This window comes from Anolis carolinensis, chromosome 2 (genome assembly GCF_035594765.1).
Source record: "Anolis carolinensis isolate JA03-04 chromosome 2, rAnoCar3.1.pri, whole genome shotgun sequence".
Taxonomy (NCBI): domain Eukaryota; kingdom Metazoa; phylum Chordata; class Lepidosauria; order Squamata; family Dactyloidae; genus Anolis; species Anolis carolinensis.
This window is the reverse complement of record NC_085842.1, coordinates 301,611,087-301,633,978: the sequence shown is the minus strand read 5'-3', so window position 1 is coordinate 301,633,978 and position 22,892 is coordinate 301,611,087. Positions and strand designations below refer to the sequence as shown.

At 41.5% G+C, this 22,892-nt stretch overlaps 1 protein-coding gene across 1 annotated transcript; it reads left to right on the top strand.

The window, feature by feature from the left end:
* The first annotated feature begins 932 nt into the window (after window positions 1–932).
* On the top strand, window positions 933–20,428 carry ptger4 (prostaglandin E receptor 4). Its single transcript, XM_008102845.3, has 2 exons — window positions 933–2,611; window positions 16,576–20,428. The coding sequence occupies exons 1-2, from the start codon at window positions 1,784–1,786 to the stop codon at window positions 17,161–17,163; spliced, it is 1,416 nt and encodes a 471-aa protein (XP_008101052.1). The 5' UTR covers window positions 933–1,783; the 3' UTR covers window positions 17,164–20,428.
* The last annotated feature ends 2,464 nt before the right edge of the window (window positions 20,429–22,892 follow it).

Sequence of the window (22,892 nt, the reverse complement as noted above, 5' to 3'; positions counted from 1 at the left end):
CTCCATGCAGTCATGCCAGACACATGACCTTGGAGGTGTCTACGGACAACTCCAGCTCTTCGGCCTAGAAATGGAGATGAGCACCAACCCTCAGAATCGGTCACGACTGGACTTAACATCAGGGGAAACCTTTACCTTTACCTATGCCACTTTAAATCTCACCTATGGGAGATTTAAAAATTAGCAACAACAACAACAACCACCACCAGTCAGTAGGACACACCTCAGTTTCCACAGTTTTCTCAGTTTTGACCTGCAATTCAGGTCAAACCCCCCCCCCCCCTTGTGCTTTAGACTTTGCCTGCCAGCTGCGGGTAGACTAACTTGCTTACTTCCAGTATGTCAGCTATTGCTGCTATTGCAATGTAGATTGGTAGAAATGTAGGTAATGATAGTGTGAATAATCAATTTTGGCTTCTCATATACTTGGCATGGGGATTTGATTAACCAGTTAAAATTCATTTGTAAACCAGGAATTTTTTTTTTACCTGAAAATTTTCGGAGGGGGGGGGTGAACCCCTAAACCGCCCCCCTTGGCTACGGTCTTGGTTCTGGCGTAGATGCGGACAAGACCCATTTCTTGTCCCCCTTCTCTTTGGGCCACGATGCATGCAGTTTCTCTCCTATCCAATTATCCAAGATCAATTCCCGCACATCTCCTTTTCCCTTCTCCTCTTTGCACCCTGACGCGTGTACACCTTTCACGCGTTCCGTTTCCCCTGGAAAGAAGAAGAATGGAAGCTCCGGGATCCATCCACAGACCCTTCCTCGGTCCCTGACGCGTGTCCACCCTTCCCACATGGCAAGCCTCCCCTTCCACGGGAGAGCGGCTCCTTTCCGTGGGCCGGGGAGCAGCACTGCGTGGGAGGGAGGTGCGGGGTGTAAAGCGGGAGGCTGGGCTCCCGGCTCTGCCCCCGTCCCTCCCGGACCAATGAGAGGCGAGGGTGGGCAGGGCCGCGCGGGGAGAAACTTGAAGGAGCGAAGTGGGCAAGGAGCGCGCGAAGGAGTGAGTGGGGCGCCTGCGGGAGGAGAGCAGCGTGTGGTCGGAAGGCAGCAAGAGCAGGAGCAACGGTGCCGGCCACTCTCCTCCGCCAACGCCGCCCATCGCCTTCTCTGCCCCAGTTTGCCTTCTTCTGGGAGAGCCCCCTTTCTTTGATCCAAGCTGCCCCTCGGAAAAGGAAGAAAAGGGGGACCGCAAAGGGAGACGCGCACCCCGTGGACATCCCTTGCCAAGGAAAGCCAAAGAAAAGGGGTTGCCACCAAGTTTTGATTTGTTTTTCCCCTTCCTCTCCATTAAAGGATCGACCTTCCTGGCGAAATCTTTGAAAGGAGATAAGTATTGGATTCTTCTGGTTCGCCTTCACAGGAGAAAATAAGAACACGAACTGGTTTTTCTGGAAGAAGGAGACAAGGAATGGGAAATCCAAGCAGGGACTCAAAAGTTCCTCGCCTTTGAACTTTGAAAAGTTGCAAACCCCGCAAGCAAAGCACAGGCAGGTTGGGCTGGTGTTGTAGTTGAGCTTGTGTTGGGTTACTTTGTGTTGCACTCTCCTGACTCTCCCCTTTCGTGATTTAAACTGAGAGCCAATATTTTCTTTGTGCTGCTTTTCTGCAATGCTGGTTTGGCTGTCTCTTCCCAGCTTGGATATCCTTCCTTGCCTGCCCTGCTTTTCAAATTGACTTTTCGCACCCAGGAGTTTTGAGTGGCGGAAAAGGAGGTACAAACTAAAACTTTGTTTACTTTTTTGAAAGAAGAAGCAGCCCCGCTGGAGACAGTGTCACCATGTCTTTCAATGGCTCATTCCTCTCCTTGGGCAACGGGACCCTCCCCGTGGCCCACCCAGCGGACACCAGCAAGGCCCTGACCATCCCCACAGTCATGTTCATCTTTGGCGTGGTGGGCAACCTGGTGGCCATCGTGGTGCTGTGCAAGTCCCGCAAGGAGCAGAAGGAGACCACTTTCTACACGCTGGTCTGTGGCCTGGCCGTCACCGATCTGTTGGGCACCTGCCTGGTGAGCCCCGTCACCATCGCCACCTACCTGAAGAAAGAGTGGCCCGGCGGGCAGCCTCTCTGCGAGTACAGCACCTTTATCTTGCTCTTCTTCGGCCTCTCTGGGCTCAGCATCATCTGCGCTATGTCCATTGAGCGCTACTTGGCCATCAACCACGCCTACTTCTACAGCCACTACGTGGACAAGAAGCTGGCCGCCCTCACCCTCTTTGCCATCTACGTCTCCAACGTCCTCTTCTGCGCCCTGCCCAGCATGGGCCTGGGCAGCACCAAGCTCCAGTACCCACAGACCTGGTGCTTCATCGACTGGAGGACCAACATCTCCTCCCATGCCGCCTTCTCCTACATGTACGCCGGCTTCAGCTCCTTCCTCATCCTGGTCACCGTGGTCTCCAACGTCTTGGTCTGCGCTGCCCTGATCCGCATGCACCGCCAGTTCATGCGCCGCACCTCGCTGGGCACCGATCAGGCCTCCAACCGCCTCTCGGACTTTCGGCGCCGGCGCAGCTTTCGGCGCATGGCTGGAGCGGAGATCCAGATGGTCATCTTGCTCATAGCCACCTCCTTGGTGGTGCTCATCTGCTCCATCCCTCTTGTGGTAAGTAAGCACCAGCCAGGCCAGGCCTGAGCATAAACCCAAGTCATGCCTTTTTCTTCCCAGTCTCTCTCTTATTATTGCTGTGTTGGAGTTTCCTCCTTAGAATGAGGAAAAGTCCATACTGACTGGTAAGGGTTGGTAAGGGAGTCCCCTCGTGATTTTCAGACATGTCATCTGGATTTTTTGTCCCTCATAAACAAAAGTAAGAAGCTCTCTCTCAGACTTCCTCTTAGACATAGGCTGAATCCAGTCACAGTTCAATCTAGAGTAAACCCACTGAAATCGATAGGAATTGAGTTAGCAAATAGCAGGTGTGTTCCATTTTTCAGTGTTTCTGCTGCATGGAAACACACACTCAGCCCCAGAAAACCTGTGATAGAGTTGTCATGAGTTGAAAACTATTTGAAAGCACACAACAAAGCATTTCAGTGTCTCTCCTGTGGAAAGAACTCACAATGACCTTCTAGGTGTTGGATAGCAGTTCACATCTGGGGCTGATGGGAGGTGCGGTCTCATGATATCTAGCACATCCTACAATTTGACTCCCTAACTTAGCCATAGATCTAACTGTGTAGAGGTAATGCTGTGGCCATTCTCAGACAAGTAACTTGTAGAGAAAGCAGAGCTTAGGAACGTTGCTTTTTTTTTTTTTTTTGTACTACAGGCTACAACATTGTTAGGCTTTACGAGTTGGGGATTTTGGGTGCTGCAGTACCAAACAGTAACTTTTCTGAGAACTAGAAATAAGCACTTTTGAACTCCTCTCTTTCTGTGCTGCATGTCAATACCATTAATGCAATTTAAAACATGCAAGAGACCAGACGAGATGTGTGCATGCCTGTCAGTCTTATCTCCCTTAAAGTCAATGTTGCTGTTCAGGGAGCCTTATTTAAGTTGAATGGGCAGAAAAACACACTATATGCCCAATTAAATGTCTACAGTTCTGATACACAAACAACCCCACTCATTGATTAGTTAACCCTTACTATTTAAAATTATTGGGGTTTGAAATTATATACAGGACACAAATAGATGCATTGCAACCATTGTTATCCTTACTTGAAAAGTAAATCCCTTTATGTTCAGCGGGATTTCCTTCAAGGAAAACATGGATATTAGACTTGCAATCTTGATCCAAATACCATTGATTTAGTCAAGTTGGGGGAAAGGTAAAACACTGAAAGGAAAAATAACTCAAGTTCCTTGCCTGACATTTCACAGAAAGACAAATAGAGATAGGATCAAGATGTTAACTAACCAGAACTTTTTAATAAACTGCAACTCCCTGAACACACTCCTCCACCTTGTGTGGCTGCTTTATATTGGCTGAATTATTCTGGCAACTGTAGTCCCCAAAGGGAACTTTCTGAAGCTCTGTATGAAAGTAACTGTATGAAGCTGGAAGTGTCGTCTAGTCTCTTGCAGCTTTTACAATGATATTGACATGCAGCACAGAAAGAGAGATAGCTGACTATATTTAAAAGTGTTTCATAGGATCAGGATTGAGATGCTGATACATCAGCAAATCAAACCATTGTTTAAATGCTTAAAATTGCTCCCTTTTGGCAACCCGTGTGTTACATAAATATTTCTGGATAGAGATTTGTGTCTGAAAGATTTACAGTCTGGAGCGCTTCTTTCCAGAGCTGCTCCAGGATATGCAGCTGCTGCCACTATTCGCAAAACAGCTTGGGCTTCACAATAAATAAAATCTCTGTCTAAGAAAGATAGGACTGAACACATTTCTTGCCTGGACCTCTATGCAAACTGTTGTGGATTGTAGCAGAAAGTGAAGTGTCCACCTTTTCCTATCAAAAAGACAAACATCCATTAATTAGTGGCTTATGCTTGTCTTCTCCTATTCCCATTTTGTTTGGGATGGGAGGGAGAACTTTAGTTTCCATAACAGATCTGCACCTCCTAAGCTTACCAATAAAATATGAAAAACGGCTCTTTTTGGAGATATATTTAACAACCGACAGAGAGTCCGTACTTGCTATCACCCCAGTTAGAGAGTTAGGGATTTCGTTCAGCCTGTAGTAGAGCCTTTTTCTGAAATAGCTCCCTATCAAGAGTCTAGCAAAATGAAGGTGGGGGGAGTGGGGGAAAGAGAGAGGACTGGGCAGGGCACAATCCGGGACTATTTGGATAAATGGTATAATTTTTCAAGTTAGGCCAGTTTTGCTACATAACACACATAGTCCAGCCATAGATGCCTCATCAAGGATACTAAGCACACGTTCAAATAGCCAAGCTTATATTTCACAATATATAACTGTCTATCTTTCCATGTCACATTACTTGCAGGGACTTGGCTGGAGGCTGCTTTGCAGCTGATATTGTATATGTATATCTCTTCCACAATGCAAGTATTTCCGTTTCAGTGGTATTATTCAGTGGTATGCCTCAAGACATGCAAAGGTTACGCAGTTCCTTCTCTGCAAAAATCCTGGTAGCAAAATAAGCCCCTCATACATCTTTCACTTGCTTGGGTGGTGATTGTTTACGTTGTTTTTATGTAAGCAATGCAACATGTAGGATGAATGCAGCTTGACACCACGTTTACTGCCACAATTCAATACTGTGGAATTCAGGGAGCTGTAGTTTGATGAGATAACAGCACTTTTTAGTATAGAACAGTGGTTCTCAACCTGTAGGTCCCCAGATGTTTTGTTTTGGCCTTCAATTCCCAGAAATCATAACAGCTGGTAAACTGGCTGGGATTTCTGGGAGTTGTAGGCCAAAACACCTGGGGACCCACAGATTGAGAACCACTGATATAGAAGATTGAAGAACTTGTACAACTACAACTCCCACAAATCCCTAGCATTGAGCCTTGGCAGTTAAAGTGGTGTCATTTCAGAGTGTAGATGCACCCTTGGGGAAAGTAGCTCCTTGCAACATAGGAAACATGGAGGCCAAGGCAATGTGTATTATAATGAGATATTAAGCATGCATTATAGTAGCAAAGAGACAGATGCTTAATGCGTTGCATGTACCTAGATTTTAAAAAATGTAATAGATCTTGCTTACTGCTCAACCACAAACCTATTTTGTTCCAGGAGTGGCTTGATTCTGTAGGCTGTGTAATCCCCCAAAAATTTCAGCACTGTTGTAACATGTATTGGTGTTAAATAGAATGCCTGTTTTCCTATCTAAACATATTCTAATGCCACTTTGTGAATCTAGGAGCTCAAATTATACTGGCAGGCAAAGTTGCAACCTTTCACAAATGGAGACAATGGGCTTCCCAATTGTGCCATTCAGTTTCACTGGTTGAAAACTGTTATATTTTGGTGTAAACACCCACCCACTCATCCCTACAATATACAATACACAGAAGATTCCTGCATATTATAAAATGGGCATGCCAACAAGAAGGCTTTGCCAATCATTTCTACTTCATGTGTTGGTTTATTTCATGGAACGATTTGTGGTGCTGTTTTAAAACGTGTGGGAGGGAGTGTTTAAAAATAGGATCACTCCACCTGCAGTCTCAAAGTGGCATAGTCCTTACCTGTACTACAACATTCTTCATAAGGTTAAATCTTAGGATAGGCTGCACATGACAGGAAGTGCTAAATCTCAGCTTGCAGGCACAAATGTCATCTGTCCCCTAGCTGGATATTTGATACCATAAGAGATCCAACATGTAAGAAAAGTGTGATCCTCTGTGAGTAATTGGAGGCCTCTTCTTTCTCTCACCTTAATTTCATACCTTCTCTGATCTCATCTACAGTGTCATATAATGCAGTCTGAGACTGTGTTAGATGGTTAGTGTAGACCAGTGGTTTTCAACCTGTGGCTCTCCAGATGTTTTGGTCTTCAACTCCTAGAAATCCTAACAGCTGGTAAACTGGCTGGGATTTCAGGGTGTTGTAGACCAAAACACCTGGGGACCCACAGGTTGAGAACCACTGGTGTAGACTCATGTAATGCAGTTGAGCTACACTGACCATATAGTTCACTTTCAAACTGCATTACCAGCAGTGTTGATGGGGCTTCTATATCTCATACAAACCAGAGCTTCCCATGCAAATCCTCTGTGCACTTCACATCGTGGAGCCGAAGAAATTTAGGACAACCAGAAAAAAATGACTAGATAGTAAGCCAATTCCTGGACTCATTGCTTAGAAAACATTGGTGGTTTAGTGATAATACCAAGAACCAAGACAGAAAGAACAAAAATGTAGGAGGGGGAGCATCTGCACTGTAGAATTAATGCTGTTTGACACCACTTGAACTTTTCATGGCTCAATGCTATGAAATCCTGGGACTGGTAGTTTGGTGAGGCCCCTCCACTCCGGCAGAGAAGGCTAAAGACCTTGTACAACTCTTAACTATGACTCCATGGCACTTAAAAGTGGTGGCAACCTGCATTAATTCTGTAGATTTGCCCAAAGTCATTTCAGAAACCATTAAAACATCCCTGGTTGTAGGAAAAGAATCTAGGGCAATATGATCCTGCAGGGCTTTTATTTTCTTAAGGAATTCCTCAGAGACCTTGAAGTGTAATAGGACATGAAAAATGACTGTCCTGATAGTCATTTGGAAACAGAAGTTGGCCGCAAAGATGGGAGAGTCCCAAAATTGTCCCATTCAAATCATGCGTTGTGCCACTGAGATTAAACCCTGTTGAGTTTAGTGGGTTTTATTTCTTGTAACTATGTTTAGGAGTAGATTAAAGTTTTTTTAAGGGAGAGAACAGATTGCAGGGCAGAAAGTATGGGTAACCACAGGAAAGCTTTACAAATTGAACTTTCATCTGCATAAAGCTTTTAAAATACATAAGCCCCCTTTCATACACATTTAGGGCAAGCATTGACAGAGTACGCTTCGGCTAATGATAGATTTCTTAAACTTATTAGACTTAAGAAATGCAAACTTTTATTTATTTTAATTATTTATTACAACATTTATATTCTGCCCTTCTCACCCGAGAGGGGACTCAGGGCGGCTTACAATAAGCACACATATAAAAATTATACAACACACTATAAATCAATATAAAAATTATAACTTACGTCAACATTCATAAAAACATTCTAAAATGTTTTGCTCTTTCACAGCCTGGAACATGTAATAAATTACATCTTTTTTTTTTGTTTCTCCTGTTCTCTTCTATTTAGACACAGTCCCCATTACCACGGTTACTAAAACTGTAACAGTGAACCCACACTGTATAATTATTGCAGTTTGATAGCACTTTAACTGCCATAGTTCCATTTTACAAAATCCTGGCATTTGTAGTCTGGTGAAACACCAGCACCCTTTGACAGAGAAGGCTAAAGACTTTGCAAAACTTGAAATCCTGTGATTCCATAGAGTAGAGCTACCACATTTATAATGATATCAAACTGCTATAGCTCTGCAACATGGATATAGAATTATAATACTCTTGTCAGATGTAGTTGCAACACCTAGAAAGTTACTTCTTTGGGTTATTAACTTCGAAAATCCCCCTATTGACCCTATTAGGTGGGAGATTGAGAGAGCTGTAGTTTTAAAAAGGGGTACTTAATTATTGAGTCTATCTCACTAGTTCAAAGGTGGGAAAGTTGTGGGCTCCTGATGTCACGGGACTGCAGAGCCCATCATTCCCAGCCAGCATGGTCTGTGGTTGGAAATGAGGTGGTTGGTAACTCAGTATCTAAGATCACAGGTTCTCCACCATTGTTTAAAGTAATGGCCAGAGGTATGGAGGACTATCCCAACTTTTTTCTGTGATGAAATGGATGAGGCATCATTGGGTAATATTCCTCCTCCTCCAAATCTTGTTCAGTGATGCGTTACTTTATCATTCCCAATGCTTGAACGATAGTAGCCATCCCACTGCTTCAGGCAATGTTTCTGTTCCAATTAAAACAAACCAGAGTCTAGTTACAGGCTATACAAAGTGCCTGAAGACACAAAGTACTGGTTATATCATGACCCAGTGGCGTAGTGGGTTAAACCCTTTTGCTGGCAGGATTGCTGACCTGAAGGTTGGTTGCTGACCTGAAGGTTGCCGGTTCGAATCTGGAGAGAGCATGGATGAGCTTCCTCTATCAGCTCCAGCTCCCTATGTGGGGACATGAGAGAAGCCTCCCACAAGGATGGTAAAACATCAAAACATCTGGGCATCCTCTGGGCAACGTCCTTGCAGATGGCCAATTCTCTCACACCAGAAGTGACTTGTAGTTTCTCAAGTCGCTACTAACACACACACACGCACACCATGACTTGACCCATTTAAATCAATGGAGCAAAGGTTAGTGTTACCAACAGGTTCTGTTTATCTTTCTCAGTCTCCACTAAGTAAGACTAACACTGGATTTAGCTGAAAGCTCTTTCAGGGAACAATTACTTGGCAAATTCAGTTTCCCACTTAATATTAACTAGTGGTCTATATATAGCTCTGTATCAGAATGTGGTAGAGAAACGTTTATGATGGCAGGTGAAGACTTAAGGGAAGGCTACTCCTTTGTTTGCTGAAGGCGGTAACTGCTATGAAAGTAAGGAGACTTGATGGTAAGGCATATTTTATGTTTACAATTCGTCAGGAGGAAAAAATCTTTTATTCCCTTAACATTTGGTATAATGGCTGAGAGTCCACCCTTGGCTTGGGATCATGAACTTTATTTGCAAAAATATCTTTTTAGAGGACTGTAACACCTTTGAATGTAAATCTCCTTCCATATATATTGTAAGCTTTCCACAGGCTGGGAGATTTGGCCATATCTTGTGCTTATGACAAGTTATCTTTACTGCACATTCTGAAGTGATACAATCACACTAAGGACTATACCATATAAAAGATTCTTTGTTTTCATGAATTCTTCCCATCCCATTTTAGGAATATCACTTGCAGAGGGTCAGACTTAGCTTACATTTGCTGTGTTCATATTCTCTTGGAAACATTCCTTGCTCCTTTTCTTTAGGTGCCTGAACTGTACAGTCTTTCCTCCACATTTGCTAATTGGATTGCTCATGGATCTGATTAAAATGCTCTCTATAGGAATCTTTGGATCACTTTCCTCAAGTCAAGCTGGGGACCTAGAGATCTCCAGAGAGAACAGCTCTCTAGGAATATTATCTAGATTCTCTGATATGATTCTGTGGCAAAACCTTCAGGGGGACTTATGCCCAGTGAATATGGAGGGCTGACTGTATTAGGCACAGATGGAGATTTTCATTTGGAAATAGATTTCCTATTTGGGGGACAGTGCCCTCATTTTACACACACACATCATTACTACATCACTACTACATGCCTAGCGTATCTATAGTTATCATGGGGAGTGAGAAACCCCCACTTTTGAACCCATGGAATAAGAATTAAGAACAACTTCCTCCTACTAGACTACGTTTGGGATTTTTTTAAAGCACATTAGTAAACCTATCACATTTCTCATGCCACAGACATTAAATTCCACACACAGAGATACATAGAAATCAGATTTATCTAGAAGTTGCTTCCTTATATTTGAAAGTTTAATCTCAAAATATATTTGCAAACCCTGGGGGGAATTCTATGTGAAGTAGAGTTTGCATGTTTTCATTTCAAAAGCTATTCTTTTCTTCTACTTCTTGTGGTTGAGAGGTGAATCATAACACTGATAAGGTGTAAGAGGAAAAGCCACAAAATGGATTTTTTTCCTCCATGGTTTTCTGAGTTGATCACATGTAGGCTAGTATAAAAGCCATATAAAAACTTTAAATGGCGAACCCCAAGAGCTAAAATATGGTAACCATGCTGCCTAAGGGCAGCATGGAGGGTAACATGATACTTTTAAAGTAAAGCTATAAAAAATTACAACTGGAGTAGAGTTATTTATATTTCACATGCACCTTTTTCCCAGTATGGGAACAAAGCTGGCTCACAACATGGACTGTATCAGAATGCTGCTAAACTAAATCATAAAAGTAAATATACAAACATACACAAGCAATTAAATGAATTATCACATTAAAGCCAGTACTGAATTAAAAGCAGCAGGAGAAAACAAACATAACATGGAACAGATGTGGGGAGAAAGTACAGCATCCCACCCCATCTTTCATAACAACCCAAAAGTCCACTTGCTTTTAGCTGTAGTATTTGCCGTATTATACAAAAGCATATATACATTACAAGAATATATAAGAAAACAAAGGGTATTTAAAACATACACACAATATTCACAGGATAATAAATACAGTGAGCTCTTGTTATTCACTGGTGTTGGTTCCAGGACACCTACCCACCGCTATGGATACTTAAATCTATGGATGCTCAGGTCCCAGCATATACAATGGCATAGAAAAAGTGCCATTTATATACATGACAAAACAATGTTTGCCTTTGAGATTTTGTAAAAACATTTTCAAGCTGCAGATAGTGGAATCTATGGATGTTGAATCCATGGATACGAAAGGCCAACTGTATAGGGATTTCTCTCCATTTCATATTAAATCATAGGAGGTAAGAAGCTTTTCTCAGAGAAATCCATCAATTACCAAAACAGTCACAAAGGTTTTTATGTAAAGAGCAGCAGATGATATTATATCCAGGTGTGATATCCAAGTATGTAATATCTAATGCATTATTTGCTATTGTTTTAATGCATTGTTTTCTTTACGTTTCGCAACAGTAAAGTGTGCATTATTTACTAGCTATAAGCCCTCAGCTCAGAAAAAGGCTGAACTGCATTTGTAGAATACCAGCTAGAATCTAGGATCAACTACATACTCCAGAGCTGAGCTGATAAGCATCTGAAAAACCTATTGTCTTACAGCTTGTGGGAATTATAAACCCAGATCCACCCACTAACCAGCACCTAGCATTAAACTCAGTGGTGCCATAAAACTTTGGCATGAAAGTCCAGGTCTCCTGATCTTGTTGTGTGACTTCAGCTCATTTCTGATTTATGGCAAACCTGTCACTAGGTAACAGCAGAATAAGAAGGAAGGATCTCACTAATATAGTTCAATTTACATGCCTTTAAGTTGACATTGACCAGTGGCACTTCTATCAGAGTATTTATTCAGAATACAGTCAGGGTGATAAGAACCTTGGACTGTGACTGGAGACCAGGATTCAAATCTCAGCTGAGTCACAGGGTTGCCTTAAGGTCACCATAAATTGGAAAAGTCTGGAAGGCATATAATAACAACAGTTTATTCTGAAGTGGTTTGTCATTGCCTTTCTCTGGGAATCCACTGGTGGATTTCCATGGTCGAGCAAGGATTCAGACCCTGTCTCTGATAGTCCTAGTCCAATGCTCAAGCCACTGGGAACTCCTTACCTAAGGCTGTAACTGCACTGAATGCCTTCACGGTATAGGAACAATTTTCTCATCTTGAAAGGAATTATTATTGCTAGAAGGCATCACGGGTTACAGATCCTGTAAAAGATAGGGTAAATAAACATTAAATTGGCTTTGTGATAAAAAGGGAAACCTATAGGGCCAGTCATCCTAGAGGCCAGTTTAGTGGCTGGATTGTTTTTGTTTGGGGATTTCTGTTGTAATCAGACATCCCACTGTGCTAGACTTGAAGGAGTTTTAGCAACAGCTGGACACACACTAATATTTTTCCAATCTGGCCTCCATCTCAGGAAGTGTTCATACATAATGTACAAGCTGTTTGTCTGAGAGTGGGATTCAGTCCATGACTGCATCTCCCTGGAGTGGCCCTACTAAATCAAAAGGCTTATAAGGGAAGTTCATTTATGAAATTATCACAAAGTAGAGGAAGACCTTTGTATAGTCAGGATTTTTATTTCTTTGCTGGCTTTGTTCAGAAGTCACCAGGTCAATAGTCATTATATGAAAAACTTGTCCAAAGCATCCTAAGATACCCTGCTCCAATCGGCTGCCTCCAAGTCTGTTGGATTACAGTTCCCATTACCTGGGGCCACATTGCTTGAGGACGGTAGTGCTTGTAATCTCCAGGTTGGGTGTAAGTTGGTCTCAACGGCAGGCTTAACTTTATGGCTAGCTTGCAGAGGAAACAGTTTAGTGGCACACATTTTAAACCCATGACTGTAAAATGTGGCTGTGGTTTTATGTGGCTGAAATAAAGTTTTTTAACTGTGTATCTGCTGCAAATGGACTCAGCAGGTAGCTGGCTTGCCCATACACCTCCAGGCAATGTCCCCAAATTCGGTTCCTCAGATGTTATTGGATTTTAATCTCCCAAAATTCCTCAGTGGAAGCCTGTAGGGTGTTTTTCTTTAGTTCGCATCTTCTGAAAGTTTTGTTTATTCTTTAAAAACTTGAGATTGTTTTGATATACATGTTGTAAACTGTTTTTTACTGGGTCAGAGAGTTACTAAAAGTGTTTGGGATCAAACCATAAAACTTTTGCTTAAAGATCCTATCCTGTATCACTGAATCCCTGTCTCCCATAATGGATAGTTAGCCAATTTGAACAGATAATTTACGCATTGGGCTTGTAAGTACCTAGCAGATTTAGCCCCAGACAAGGAAAAGAAATTATACATCTTTTTCCCCATGAACATGAACAAATAGTTAGCATATGCAGTATTTATGATTTGGGGGGCTTGGTGAACATTTACAGTCTATTAAGATAATATTTTTAGCCAGGATCCAAAATTGTAACTTTTTAAAGATTATGTAAAAGGGGCTTTGAAAACAATAACTATACACAAATTTCCCCTTCCTGTGTCCTTAATTACTATTTCCCAAGTTAATTTTCTTGCTATGCTAAATAGAAGCACAAAACTCTGCCACCAACATTCCTCCAGTGGCTTGAAACTTTGAATCTGGCTGCAATTTCAGAGGTCCACTGTGAAAATATTTGAACGTAGCTTAGGGCATGTTCCTAACTGCTTATGTCTATTTTCCTAAATGGTAATTGGAAATGAGATTCGGAAATACTGTGGCTTGGAGCCATTAGAAAAGCTTTTAGCTTTCAAACTTTTTACCTATGGGGAACATTTTCCATGTATTAAAAGCAAAATTCCCCATTGCCAATAAATATGTCAAGAACTGCACAATACCATAAAATTGTCACTCTATTAGTAGGAAATGCAACCTGTTCTATCAAGGAACACTGGAGCATTTGCAGTTCAATCCCTGAAAGGCATTCTGAAAAGCATTCTGACCCCTCAACCTCTGTGGATGCCTGTCATAGATGTGGGCGAAACGTGCTTCTGGCACATGGCCATATAGCCTGGAAAACTCACAACAACCCATTCTGGAGAATAGTTAGCATGATCTCTGTATAGAGCAAAGGATTTTGATTGATATTTTCAAGCACATATTTTCATGGAGAACACTAACCAGACTCCTCTGGTCTTCACATTGATCCATATCAGAGCCAGGAATATTTTGACAAATAACTACACAGAGCCTTCAGTCTGGATCAGGATGCTGGGATAGGAGACCTGGATGAGTTACCCTTTCCTCCAAGGTCTCGGGAGGATCAAGTTTCGTATGTTTGCAGTGTTCCTTGCCCAAACTCAACAGGACCATGTTTAAAATGGAAATGTCAGGCATGGGTTCTTAAACCACACAGAATCTCACCCCCCTTTCTAATGTTGGATTCCCAATCCAGACTGGAAAGAATGCATCAACTAGTTGTAAGCAACTGTCAGTTTGAGTTACAGTGATTCATAGCCAGTTTTGATTTCTCTCTTCTCTTTTGTGCTTTTATAAGTGTGAAAGCGAGGAAATCTTGGACATGAAGTCATTGTGCCATCTAGTGGTTAGAGAACATATTTGCTTGATTTGAAACAATGGACTACCAGGTCAAAGGAACTAATCACCGATCCGTAATGCTACTTTCCGGTTGAGGTGGCCCTACAAAACAAGAAGTAGAATGAATGAAATTCTCTCTTTATCATGACCAAGTCATATGTAAACCACAAGATGGAAATTTGTAATGTCTTCAGAACTCTTTTTCATCAGGCAGATGTTAAAGAGAAAGAGGAAGCACATTTTTTCTGCACCTGTTGTTTTTCCATATTAAAAGCAGAATTCCACATTGCAAATAAATATGGCAAGAACTGCACAATACCCTAAAATTCTCACTCAGCATTATAAGGAAATGCAACCTGCTCTTGTTAATGCCTTATCACAGATACCAGGATCAATACTTCTTCATCATGAAGTTTCTGCCCTATAATTTGCATCTCTTGCTATTTGTTTGTTCTCCAAAAAGATGTCTTTACAGTGCAACCATAAATCCCCAGTATGCTTTTGTGCTAAGTTTGGAAACATTACATAGCCCAACAACTTGGTGTCTAGTTTTTTGGCTTGTTCCTATGGTTATTTGGGGTGCTGAAAGAGAACAATTATATTGGATAGACCATATCAACTCTAGTTTCTTAGATATGGTTGTCATGATTCTTTATGGTCAAGCAGATGGCATATGTTCTGTATATGGCATATATTCTGTATCAAAATCTAGAGCTGAGAGTGGAAAACTGGTGCCATGTTTGGATTCAGCAGATCGGATATATCCAGAAACAGATCTAACATATGAGGCACCAAAATGTGTGTAGCCCAGTGTTATTTTTGAGGCTGTATTTCTAAGATATCCCAACCAGCTTAGCTTGTAGTTGCATAGCTGGAAGATTCCGGGAGTTGTCTCAAAACGTATATTTCAAGCCTCACTGATTTGAAATGATCTGGTAACCAAGTAACTCTCCCTGCCTTTTGCTTGTTCTAATACTTATTTGTGAACAAAAGGTTATTAAGAAGCAGAAGACATGGTGTATATATACAGTGAGACCTTGGTACCTGTTGAGGTTTGATTCTAGGACCCCCTGTGGATACCAAAATCTGTAGATCCTCAGTCCCATTATATACAGCAGTCTAGTAAAATGGTGTCCCTTATATAAAAAGGCAAAATCAGACTTTGCTCCATGGCTTAAATATGTGGACATGTCCCTTCACATGGGAGATTCAGAGGACAATGCTATTGAATTGATGTCATATACACAAATTGGTTGGCGATTGTGGGGAAAGTACAAGATAGACCTTTGGTCTGATGTTTGTACTTGCAAACACCTTTAAAATTCTTGCACAAGTTTTATATCTTTTAATGACACTTGGCATCCCTACCAAGATTACTGTAATACATTATGAATAGGACAAGATGAATTTGCGTAGAAAGATGTTTACAGTATATATGTAAACATATATATATACTGTTCTTCATCCTAAATGAAAACTATTTTTCTTTCCTTTTCTTTTTTAAATTTGGAGAATGAAAAGTTCACTCTAGGCAAGCTGTCTTTGAAGAAAACTGCCTCTGACAAGCTACTACAGGCAAAATTTAGAGGATATTAAAAACAACAACTTTTTCCCTGCTGGAAGCTGCCAGCAGAAGTTACTTCTAACCTCAAAGAGCATACAACTCCAGGCCTGTCCCTGAGAGAGAATTTGCCTGTGAGGTGAAAAATCCAGATCCAATTTTGTTTTTAAAGCTATATTTTTATATGTGGCTGGCAGGATTAGAATATTCAGGGATTGGCTGGATCTCCCAAAAAGGCTCCAGGGGATGTGCTGTAGCTCCTGACACACCCAGAACAGTTTATAGCATATTCTGTCATACAAGAAAGAGAAGAGTGAGCTATTTTACACATAGAGAGGGGGGGAAATTGGGAGCAAGAGAATTGGTGATGCTCAGCTAAATGCTCAGGATAAGGGAGCAAAGACCTAAATGGGTGAAGGTGGAGAGAACAGGCATATCAGATGCATTTTGTGGTCTACTGTCCCATGGATATTCCAGTGATTTCAGTAACACAGAGGAGGGAAAAGGCCATTTATCTCCACATAAATCAACTTTGTTGAAATGTTTTCCCATTCCGAAAATAGCTCCTTTCCAACATTACAGAAAGCAGTTCTCTGCCTGCTTGCCTACCTCTCTTCCTGTTGTTAACAGGCAGTTGCTAAGCCGGGCATGAGCTTTGAAATGTCAGCCTGTTCTTCTGTCATCAAATTACATTCACATCCTTTCTTCACCCCTTTCAGGTGCGTGTGTTTGTGAACCAGCTGTACCAGCCACCTTTAGTGGAGGACATTCAACAAAACCCTGATCTCCAGGCCATCCGCATTGCCTCAGTGAACCCTATTCTCGATCCCTGGGTCTATATTCTGCTGCGTAAGACTGTGCTGATCAAAGCCATCGAGAAGGTCAAATGTCTCTTCTGCCGTATTGGAGGAGCCCGTCGGCAGCACTCAGGAAGCAATTTCAACTGTGCCGACGGGCGCAGGGCATCCTCTGCCACAGCCACCCATTCTCCATCCTTCATCTCTCGAGAGTTGCGGGAGATCAGCAGCACCTCGCAGACACTTCTGTACCCTCTGGAGCCGAGTGAAGGGACAGTCGGGGACCGTATGCTATTGCCTGGGGCCAGCAGCAACTTGGCTCAATCAGATACCACATCTGTAAGGACACTGAGAAGTTCAGATACTTCAGAGTCTTCACAGGGACAGGATGAGAATGCATTTTTGGTGAATGAACTCAGGCCTAATGGGGTGAACCCCAATCCAAAGAGCAGCTCTCTTCAGGTCACCTTCCCTAGTGAGACGCTGAACTTATCAGAGAAGTGTATATAAATGTTGGAGGACTTATACACAAGGTGGTCCTTCAAAAGATCGCCCCAGAGGAATTGGCATAACAAGATGGATCAAATGCCCAGCTCTTGCCATTTGATCTATTGTGACCTGCCATGACTAAGGCACAACCAAGACCTATCTGGCTTTTCACTTTCTCAGTCCAATGGGATCAAGTAGCCATTTGGAGCAAGGTGGAAATGGGCACTATAGGCCCACACACATGGGCAGCCATCAGAGGTGGAAGCTAAGCACCCTGACCTCTTGGTTGCTACACCTTCAGGCACTGGGTATGCCTTTTGTGGTGGGAAAAGAGGGTAGCTGCTATATCTTTGTACTTTCATTATTATATGATAAGCACATTTTTTGCAGGAGATGTGAGGACCATCTCCACTTTGCAGACCGTCTTCTGCTATCAGGCCCTGCTAATGTAACAGATGAATGTATTGGTGCCAGAAGCGTAGGCTGCAGCTTGTGCCTTGTCTTGCCCTGTGACATAGGACTGTTTTCCAGGGTTACAAAGAGTTGTAATTTTCCCCCAGTTCATTTAGAATTGAAGCATACTTATCCCTGATTCCTTTCCCCTCCTTATTATGGAATAAGGTTGAGAGAGAACTGACTACAAGTTAGCTGCTGATAGCTGTGCATAACTGCTTCAGATGATATATGAAAGTGAAAATCTCTCAATTGATGTGAAAAAATGTGAATTTTTTTCTCTGGCTGTATATATATATATACGTATTTTGTCTGAATGTATTTAAAAACTTTATATTCTTCTCTGTGAGAAGGTTAATTATTAATACAACGTATACTGAAAAAGAATGTTGCCAGCCCTCTTTGCCTCCAAATGCCTGTTGTTAGATAATTTTACATTAAGATTTATTTTTGAAAGATGCAGATTCAGTGGTCCAAAGCAGAACTAAATCATAGGACAAGGACGGAGGAGGTTGGAATTAAACTGAAATATATTGTAATAGCACCAGGGAAAATAAAGGCTTTCTGTTTTTCAACATTTTGCTCATATTGTGTGTGCACACCCAAACAAGAAAGTGGAATTTATGTGCTGTGAATGCATGCTTGTAAAAATGAAATGGCTCCTACTTAGGCTAATAATACAGTTCTCTAAACATGTGATGCCCACTTCTTTGCAGGCTTACTTACAGAAAATCTCCATTGTCTTAATTGCACTTTGTTGTTAAGCGCATCCACTTCAACTTACGGCAACCCAATGAATGAGAGACCTCTGCTCAGGTCTTTCAAACTCAGGTCTGTGGCTTCCATCTGTAATGCTTTTTTGTGCCTTTCCTACTGCCTCCTACCTTGCCAAGCATCATTGTCTTTTCTAGTGTGTCATGTCTCCTCATGATATGTCCAAGACGTGACAGTCTCAATTTAGTCATCTTGGCTTTGAAGAAGGCTCCTGGCTTGGTTTGTTCTAGGACCTATTTATGTGTCTCCTATGCACTAGTGGTCATGAATAGTGACACTGGCAGAGGTATCAGCGGTGGTAAACCACTCCTGAAAAGTTCCATCTTAAAAATCTTATGATCAGACAAAAATTGTACTTCCTCCAAAATAAACCGTTATTGAATTGCAGCCTTAAGAACCTTAATAGGGGTGACTGCAATATCTAACCACTCTTCTAAAAGGTTTTTGGGATCCAGATCTAACATATTTCTGCCTGAGATCACTTTAATCAGCACTAAGCTAGGATACTTGAAAAGAAAACCTCATAAATTGAGTTAGGCCATGTCTTTAGGAGTGTAATCCCAGACCAGGTCATGCACGCAGTATCTCCGTGCAAGAACACTTAAAGATGTTAATTGGGTAATATTCCAATTAGGATTGCATTACTAGCTGCACATGAGGAATTTTCACGCTGCCTCTGAAATGTACATGTTTAGGAGAGGTCAAATTAGAGCTACTGAACTGTGTAAAATTTGAGGATGTGTGTTGTGGTGGTTGGATTAGGAATCTAACAGATCAGGATTCAAATCCCCTCTTGGGAATAGAAACCCATTGGGTGACCTTAGGCTAGTCATATTCCCCCAGGCTCAATGTAACAGTAACAAACTCTGAATAAATCTTGCTAGGAAAACCCAATGATGGGTTCACTTTAGAGTTAATATATGGTAGAAATAATTTAAGGATACACAAGAGAATGTGCCTGGCCCTCACTGTAGACCTACCACTTTATGTAAAGGGGCCACAAACCAAGCTGTAAGCAGTGCCTCTACTTTAATGCTAATGAGATGTTTCTACGTGGTATACTCTACCTAAACAGACAAACTTACACCAAACAGCACTTTTACATTCCCCATAAAACACAAAGAAGGGAGGGGTAGGAAAAGTGGAATGTTCCAAATATTATTGGGCTGCAGTTCCAAACATTCTTCACCATTAGCTATGTTGTTAGGGCCACTGGAATCAGTACTCTAGTGACATCTGGAAAATACTTTATGCCACCAGAAAGAAGTACCATATACACAATTGTAAAGCATATGAAATTTGGGACTAGAAGAAATATGATGTCAATGTTCAAACTTTTTGTGAGTGAGCCTAGAGATTTACAGTGTTTGTGTGCTTGATGCAGTGTGATCTTGCCAATTTGTGAATGTGACATGTTTTCTTTGGGAGCGTTCCAGAGATGCAACCCTACTCCAATAAGTTACTATATCACAACTCATCCTGACATCCCGACTATACTGTGTAGACCTGATGGGAGTTGTTGTCTAATAACGTATGGATCTTAACCTCTGGTGGGGTGAAAACTCTGCCAACACCACAGCTTTTGTGTCATTTTAGCGATTTTGAAATGTGATTGCCCAAACTGGTCTTATGGAAAATCTTTCCCATAATTTTTTTACACAGATACCAAGAATTTGCACTACTGCTTTGGAAATACTTAAACCACTAACAGATTAAATGGATATTAGAGGGACCAATAGCCATAAGATTTCACTTCATTAAAATAAAAGACCAGAAGAAATGTTTTACTTTTGTGCCATATTCAGCAGGCTGGATTTTTGTGCCCAAATGTTGTTACCTTGTGCAGATATTCAAAAGTCTGGTGTCTGTCCCCCATCCCCACCACACCAGGAACATGTTGTGCATGTTACATAGTTTAATGTGGTTTTCCTGTGAATCGCTTTCTGTTGGAATTCCATTTCTGGGCCTAAATATCAGTCAGTGATACATTTTACAAAACTGTTTGTACTTACACAGATCTCTTTTGGAAATCAGAATTAAATACAGATATACCACTGAAGTATGGAAGTCTTTGTACGTCTTTGCTTGTCTCTTCATTCTCAGACCTAATCTTTTGGTTATCTCATCATGACACTGAAAAACATGAAAATCACAAACACACAACAGAATTGAAACCTCAATTTTGGGAGGGATTTGGTTGTCTGGGCAGTTAATGTATGAGATTACTTATCAGTTCCATCCTTGGTATTTTTCATCACCTTTTAATGAAAGACTCATGGAACCTCTCAGCACATGAAGGGAAATAGACACAGTTTTTATGTTTGATTATAGATCATATGTACACATACATATCTTCAGCCTATATTAGGTTGCTTGTCAGTCTACACCATTCGTGGCACACTGGGACACTGTGTCCTATATAGCTCTTTATATAGGTGTCCATATAATGCAAAATAAGATTAAAAATGGATCAGTATAGTTCACATCCAACACAATACCCATAGAGAAGGACAAGAATTATTGAAGTGTCAGAATGGGAATTATAAGGAAGACATCAAAATACATCATATGACTGATAACTTTGTCAGTGCCATAGAGCAATTATTTGCTCATTTATAAAACTATTAGTTTCCTCCTCGCCCCTTGACCTTTCAAAGGAGCATACAAATAATTAGGCTTATGTATTTCGGCTGAACCTCGATCCATTTCTGCTGGCCGGATACCGGTAGACCCCCATATGTTTTGAGCAGGTACAAAGGCAGATGGAGTTTTTGGATCGCAGCCGAAAAATACGGCTAGATCTGGCCCTTTGGCGGCTCCCTTTCCTGTCATTTTAGGCAATGGCATTGCTTGTGCTTATATCCTTCATTAAGACCTGAATTAAAAAGGTTCGGTGTTAAGATACCACTCTTTCTGTGATCCTTTCTCTTTGGTCTGCAGAGGAGACCTGGGTTTAATGCTTCATTAAAGCTGTTTCTACTCTACAGCAGGCAGGCGACAGAGCGCACACTCTTTCCCTGCATGCAGCATTTTAAAGAGGCTGCCCAGCTCACTTTCCACTGGGAAGGAAGAGCGATGACCTGGAGCTATCCTTTGGACTTCCTTTTTAAAAGCCCTCTCTTTTCTCTTGATTTGCAGTGCAGGCCCTGCCTGCTTTTGTCCCCCTCACGCCTTTCTCTTCGGGTTTAATGCTTCCTTAAAGCTGTTTCTAATTTACTCTAGAGAGGTAACTAGGTGGTTGTAGTTTTCTGAGAATGAGGCTTTTCTTTCTGTTTGTTGGGATTACTATTATTATTAATAATGATATTCTAAAAATATTTTCTGAAAGAGGAGAGGAGGAGAAAAAGTAGCTAAAAGGGTGACTCTCCAAGCCCCCAAATGCACACGCATCCCACCCACCTGTTAGTCCCACTAAATAAAAAGAATCAAGAAAATAAAGGAAAATTTTAAAAAATCAAGAGAGAGGCCAAGCCAGAAGCCAAGCCAAAAAAATACACTGAATCCAGGATGCAACTGTGATGCCGAATAGAGGAAGAGGAGCCATGATCGGCTGCCATGCGGTCCAGTTATAGAAGGGAAAACGTGACGGCTGGACCCTTGCTGTTATGGCCACCCGATAAAGCCAAAGAAGCTGGTTTGGCCAAAGTAAAATGGCTAAAATGAATCCGTGCACAAGTCTACAAATCATAAACAGTAAAAAGCATTCTGAATAAATGGAAGGGGGGACTTTTAAAACAATGCTATCTTCAAATCACAGAATATATAGCTAGATGAATCAAATGTAGCAGTGAAATATTTTTCTCCCTTCACTGACATTTATGAAACTGCCAACTCAAGCTAATATGTTGTGCATCTCGTAGATTTTAGTTTATGAAAACGTATAACATTTTTAATGTTTTATGATGCCAAAAGATTTACTCTTGCTTCAACAAACCAACATGACTAACTTGGAAGCAGAAACTTACCAAGGATACTTAACCAAGGAGCTGAAATTTAAAAATATAGATAAATAATTGCTGCAAAGTCCAATATGTAAGGAGCTTGTGTAGTGTATCATTTTTTTCCAAAATAATCATTGCCAGACAAGCTAGAAAACTAAATTTTGGTGTGATACTGCCTACCAGAGAATTACAAAAACTGAAAACTGTATTTTTGTTACAAACATTCCATCTGCAGTAGCAAAATGTGAGTTGCATCTCTTAGTGCTTATATATCTTGGTTAACACCATTAAATAAAATAAAATATTTAGCGGTGAGTTCCAGCAGTAGTCTCTTATTCAATTATACAGTCCTAATGCAAGGCTCGGTGCAGATGGAGAGAAATAGGGGTGTGATTACAGGAAAGCAAAGGGGCTTTCCTATAAACACAACAAATCATAGCTCAGCTCACCCTATACAACCATATGCCCTTAGGTAGTTCAGAGCAACTTCAACTCCAAATCATTCCAGGGAAGGGGGGGGGGGGGGAAGAGACCAATCAACTCATTCAAATAGATTTCTATGTTGATCTACAAAATACTATG